Below are 6000 nucleotides of genomic sequence, written 5' to 3'. Positions count from 1 at the left end.
TTGCCATGTAGGGAAAAATAATAGTGACATTGATCGTTACATTTATAGGTGCAGGCCTTAAAATCTGCGAGTTAGCTGAATGGTAGGCTACCACTTAAATTCCAAATACAGAAAAAATGAATGTTTTTCACAAAAATTACGCAAAAAAACATGTTTAGTTGGCTCATATGCTACGGAGTTGAATGACCGTTTAAGTTGAGTAGAAGGCACGAAGCAAAAGTGGAAATTTCATAACAATAGGCCTAAAAGTTACTAGCGAACTACGTAGTTTTGAAAATACGAATTGAAGACAAATTGCCGTGGAGGAATAATGTTACAAAGAGACGCGAAGGAGTGAAAAAACATTTATACGCCGTTTGTATACGCCGGTAAAGTAATACATAATTACTTCATGGAATAATGAAAACAACGTGCACAGTAGGCTAAATGTGGGTTAACTAGCTACGTAATTGCTTTGGTTTCAAAAACTTTTCTGCTCTCGATTAATATAGCCTTGTACGATTGAGCCAGCCAATGGCATAGTTTGTGCGTAGTGAAGTGCAGAAAAAGTTTTTGAATCTAAAACAATCACTTATTTTCACCCAAGTCTGCTTGGATAGCACATAGCTTGTGAGTAGCGCTTGTGGAATTGCTTCTGTGATTGTAACTGTAAGATTTCTTGCCATTTTGCCGGACTGCAAAACGAAATTGGCAATTCCACAGTAATGTCAACTGAGCATGAAAAAATAAACAAAATTCACAGGAACTGTGGAATGTAGTACGTTCCTGGGCTGAAATGCTTGTTTCTAGATGCCAGAAGTTGGTTGACTCGATGCATTGTTATCAAAAACGGTTATGCAACTAAATATGAGTTAATCTTGAAAAATGTCTTCTGTTTATACAGTTTGAGTTTGTAGAGAAAAATGTCGACACTGCCATTTTTTTGAACAGATTAATATTCCTTTTCTTTGCTTCCTGTAAAAGAATTTGCTAATGCTTTGATTTGGAATTGAATGTGTCATGTGTCTACTACATTTGAAATATTCAACTCAAAGCAATTCAAATATTTGCACTTTATGAACTTTTTTTAACGCACTGCTATTTATTTGAACACAAGTGTATATTATGATTTCGATTTTGTGTTGTATATGCGTGTGTTTGAAAAGCCATTCTTGGGACAAGCATTGGAAATGAGCATAAGCCATCAATTCTGTGGTGCATTGCATTGGATTTTGTTCTACAGTAATCTGTTTTTAAATGTGTTTGTTCCTATCGAATAAACATTATCAAAGGGTTTTAGTCTTGTGATGAAACTTAAAATCATATCTCTCTCCTCAAGTAGAAAATGTTTGCCTTCTTTTAAGTTACTGTTTGCTTAACAAGTGAAATTATCTTGGCCCTTTGGCAAATCTTAAAAACTCAAACTGTCTCACTTCATTGGCAATATTTTTGTCTTACTTAGCAAAGTGTGTGTGTGGTGCTTCAGGTCAGTAATTACTGCTCAAACACATGATGTCATACAGTGGGAGGAGCCACATTCTCACTTCCTGTTTCCTCACAGAGCTGGAGGCAGAGGAGTGGTTCAAGACCCTGTCAATTGAGTGCCTGGGGACCCGCCTCAATGACATCAGCCTGGGGGAGCCGGACCTGCTGGCAGCGGGGGTGCAGTGTGAGCACACAGGTGTGTGTGTGTGTGTGTGTGTGTGTGTGTGTGTGTGCGTGTATATACAGTATCTATGGTATGGAGTGTGTGTGTGTGTGTTTGTGTGTGTTTGTACTGTATCAGCATAATTTACAGCTGAATTTCGTCCCAACCCCCAATTCCCATAGGGATCCATTTATATGCAAATAACTTTACTATCGCTTGTAGGACAGCCTGAAAATAAGATATCCAGACTCTGATGATGTTGATAGGTTACGGACAACAGGTCATGGCATGCAAAGGAAATGCAAAAAATCACTAGTTAATCTATGATTGTTAATTTATCCAATTATTTTTGAAATTGGGGGGGCTGTAATTCCTACACCATTCACCGATTTACTTCCAACACAAAACACAAACAATCACCGAGCACACAGTCATTCCACTAGGGACAGAAGAGAGTCCTGGTGGTGTAGCACTGAATGCTTTGAGACTTTATGACTGTACATATGGTTATGAAGAGTTGACTCTGGGAGGGTGCATTGGGGAGGGTGGAGGGAGGGGGTGAGAGGGACGGGGAGGGAGAGAGAGCATGGGGGAGGGGGAGGGAGGCAGGGGGTGGGAGGGTGCGTTTGGGAGGGTGGAGGGAGGGGGTGAGAGAGAGGGGGAGGGAGAGTGATGGGGGTGAGACAGAGAGAGAGGCAGAGAGCTAAATGAAATTACACAAGCTAACAAATATTTGTACTCTGTTCATATGTTTATTCTCTGTTTGTTGTATTGATGCTTTGGCAGAAAGGGGGGGGAGTAAGGGGGTAGAGAGAGTGAGAGAGAAAGACGGGGAGAAAGAGAGAGAGAGAGGGAGAGAGAGAGTTGGGCGGTGGGGCAAGGGGGGAGAGAGAGTGAGAAAGAGAGAGGGGGAAGAGAGAGGGAGAGAGAAAGAGAGAGGGGGGAGAGAGAGGGGGGGCTCAGAGAGAGGACAGTGTGAATGCTGATGTAGAAACTAAATTTCCAGTGCAGTGTTGTATCAGTTGCAGACGTACTTTACCTATGTGGGGGTGTAATGAAGAGAGGGTGCCCTCCTCTGCCCGGTGCTGGTACTGCAGCCCTCACACAGTGTGTATAACTCAGACACACAGCAGTATGCGGGCCAGCTCGATCTCAGCCACGTCCCAGCTCCAAGGACAGATCCGTCCGCCAGATTACATGATTAGATTAGACAGATTTAACCCTTCCTTTGAGGTGTGAGGTCACAAATATGATATTAGGATGTACTTCGCGGAACATTCTAATGCTGATGTTACAATCACAGCTGGTCAATTTAAAGCAGTGGCGTTCTAGAATGTAAAAATAAAATAAAAAAAAGGATTGTGAGAAAACCTACTCCTCAAAGGGTCAGGTTCTTATCTCATCTCCTGTGGTTTCATCCTCGCTGATTGAAAAGAAAGAAACTGTGACTCACTCCACTTGGCAGGCTCTGCCTCAAACAACAGAGAAAACGAGATGTGCCTGCCTCGCTGGGTTTAAAGGTGGGATATGCCGCCCTCTCATGGTTGTACCGGTGCATTGCCGCGAAGCAGCCTTTGTCGACGTGCTCATCTTCACCGCTTTTTACAGTTACGGGAAATGGCAGAAGCACTCCGCGGGGCTCCAAAAAATGTCACGTTCGTCACGTGCCGAGACTTATGTTTTTTTTAACGGGGTTTGAAGGCTTGTAATTCTGTCTGCGAGCACACAGTACCTGTGTCATCTCAATTATGATCTTAACGATGAACACTAATGTGGATCCGTGGAGCAATTCTCATGGCTGCTGACACAGATTTATTTGTTTTATCCAGTGGTGTTAATGTGACAGTAATCTGTCAGCAGAACATCAATGCCTCCCAGTGACAGTCTGTGTGTGTGTCTAACAGTGTGTACATGCATGTTTCAGAGTATGAATGTGTGTGTAGAGTATGTATGCATGTTTGGGTGTCTGTTAGTGTGTGTGTGTGTGTGTGTGTGTGTGTGTGTGTGTGTGGTAACAGTGTGTACATGTCTCTACAGGATGTGTGACAGTGGGGAAGGCCTGTTATTTGGTGTGTATGTGAGTGTGTGTGAGTGTTTGTGTGTATGTATATGTGAGTGAGTGTGTGTTTATGTGTGTAACAGTGGGTGTGTGTGAGTGTGTGTAACAGTGAGTGTGTGTGTGTGTGTAACAATGAGTGTGTGCTTATGTGTGTAACAGTGTGTGTGTGTAACAGTGGGTGTGTGTGTGTGTGTGTAACCGTGTGAACATGTCTCAACAGGATGTGTGACAGTGGGGAGGGGCTGTACACCTTCCAGACGCGGGAGGGAGAGCAGATCTACCAGAGGGTCCACTCTGCCACACTCGCCATCGCTGAGCAGCACAAGAGAGCCCTGCTGGAGCTGGAGAAGAACAGCAGGGTGAGACACACACACACACACACACAACACTCACTCACTCACTCTCACACTCACTCACTCACTCACTCACTCACTCACTCACTCACTCACTCACTCACTCACTCACTCACTCACTCACTCACTCACTCACTCACTCACTCACACACACATACACACACACTCTTACACACACACACACACACACACAACACTCACTCACTCTCACACACACACATACATACACACACACACACACACTTACACACACACACACACACACACAACACACACAACACTCACTCACTCTCACACACACACATACACACACACGCTTACACACACACACACACACACAACACACACAACACTCACTCTCACACACACACACATACACACACTCTTACACACACACAACACTCACTCACTCTCTCACACACTCACACACACACACACACACACACAAACGCACTCTCACACACACACACACTCTTACACAAACTCACTGTAGCGCAGATACACACACTGTTACCACACACACACACACTCACTCATTCTCTCACACACACACATACACTCACTCACTCACTCACTCACTCACTCACTCACTCACTCACTCACTCACTCACTCACTCACTCACTCACACACACACACCCTCACTCTCACACTCACACACACACTCACTCACACACACACACACCCTCACTCACACACTCACACACACACTCATTCTCACACACACACATACACACACTCATACACACACACACTCTCACACACACTCACTCACACACACTCACACACACACACACACTCTCACACACACACACATTGTTACACACACTCACTGTAGCGCAGATACACACACACTGTTACCACACACACACATACACTCACACACACTGTTAGACACACATACACTGGCACACACGCTGTTACACACACACACACACTCACTGTTCCCTCATACACACATACTCACTGTTACCACACACACACACTCAGACACATGATGGTGATGATGATGATGATGATAACATGTCCGCTCTCCTGCACAGTTGCTGTCGAAAGGCTCGGAGGCGGGTTCGTACCCCTGCACCCCCACGGCCATCCTGCCCCGCAGTGCCTTCTGGCACCACATCACGGGCACGCCCGCCGGACTGGACAGCGCCAACGGTACCCAGCCAATCACAGAGCACCTTACTCACACACGCCAGGCCTCATTTATCAGTATTTTCGCAAATCCGTGTGCAAATGTATGAGTGATCTGAAACAAACTAACAACGTTCTCCAGATTCATGAAAGACGCGTAGACACAGCTTTTTTTTGGATCCACTGTAAGGTTGAGGAGGTGCGGAGAGCCAGGTGCGACCAAGGGGACACACAAACGTGGCCGCCACTAAGACCCCGGGGGGTAGGGGAGACAGTTCTGAAACACGGAGACAACTCCGCACAAATGAAAGGAAGAGCCCCAAATAACGGCTCTGAAAATAAAACTACCCTACAAAACTAGGGCGAAAATCACAAACCAAAAATGAGTGCGTAAATGCTAGCACTTCTCTCCCGGACCGGGGAAAACCCAAAATAAAAGTACAACCCAGTATAAAAGACTGGGCGAACAAAAATAAAATACAGGAGACGCAGCTCCGAAATAACACAAATCAAAATACAAAATACCGGTGACAACGTCCCTCACCCACGGACTCACACGAGCCGAAAATAAAGAGAAACAAAGAACAGAAGAACCAAAAGGAAGGCGGTCGCAGTGTAAACACACTTAGCACGCAGACCCCTTCCTTACCTTTTTTTAGAATACGAGCGAACCAGCACAATACCTGACTCGTAGCTTTGAGTCTACCATGTGCCAAATACCGGCTTTAGGTGGCAGAGCGAACAGTGACACCGAAGCGAAGACTGAGGGGAAATGCGGGCTTTAAATACCTTCAGGAGGTAGACATCACGTAAGCACTAATGACCA

The 6000-nt window shown here is 45.1% G+C and overlaps 1 protein-coding gene across 1 annotated transcript in view; it reads left to right on the top strand.

Annotated features, from left to right (window-relative positions):
- Window positions 1-505: 505 nt before the first annotated feature.
- LOC133130072 (docking protein 4-like) overlaps window positions 506-6000 on the top strand; it is an 11404-nt gene continuing 5909 nt past the window's right edge. The window contains exons 1-4 of the mRNA XM_061244317.1: window positions 506-609; window positions 1541-1660; window positions 3907-4045; window positions 5081-5198. Coding sequence (XP_061100301.1) covers window positions 3908-4045; window positions 5081-5198 — 256 coding nt within the window. The 5' untranslated portion in view covers window positions 506-609; window positions 1541-1660; window position 3907. The remainder of the gene's footprint in view (window positions 610-1540; window positions 1661-3906; window positions 4046-5080; window positions 5199-6000) is intronic.

This window comes from Conger conger, chromosome 6, assembly GCF_963514075.1.
Source record: "Conger conger chromosome 6, fConCon1.1, whole genome shotgun sequence".
NCBI classification, from domain to species: Eukaryota; Metazoa; Chordata; class Actinopteri; order Anguilliformes; family Congridae; genus Conger; species Conger conger.
Note: the sequence above shows the minus strand (reverse complement) of the source record. Positions and strands in the feature narration are given on the sequence as shown.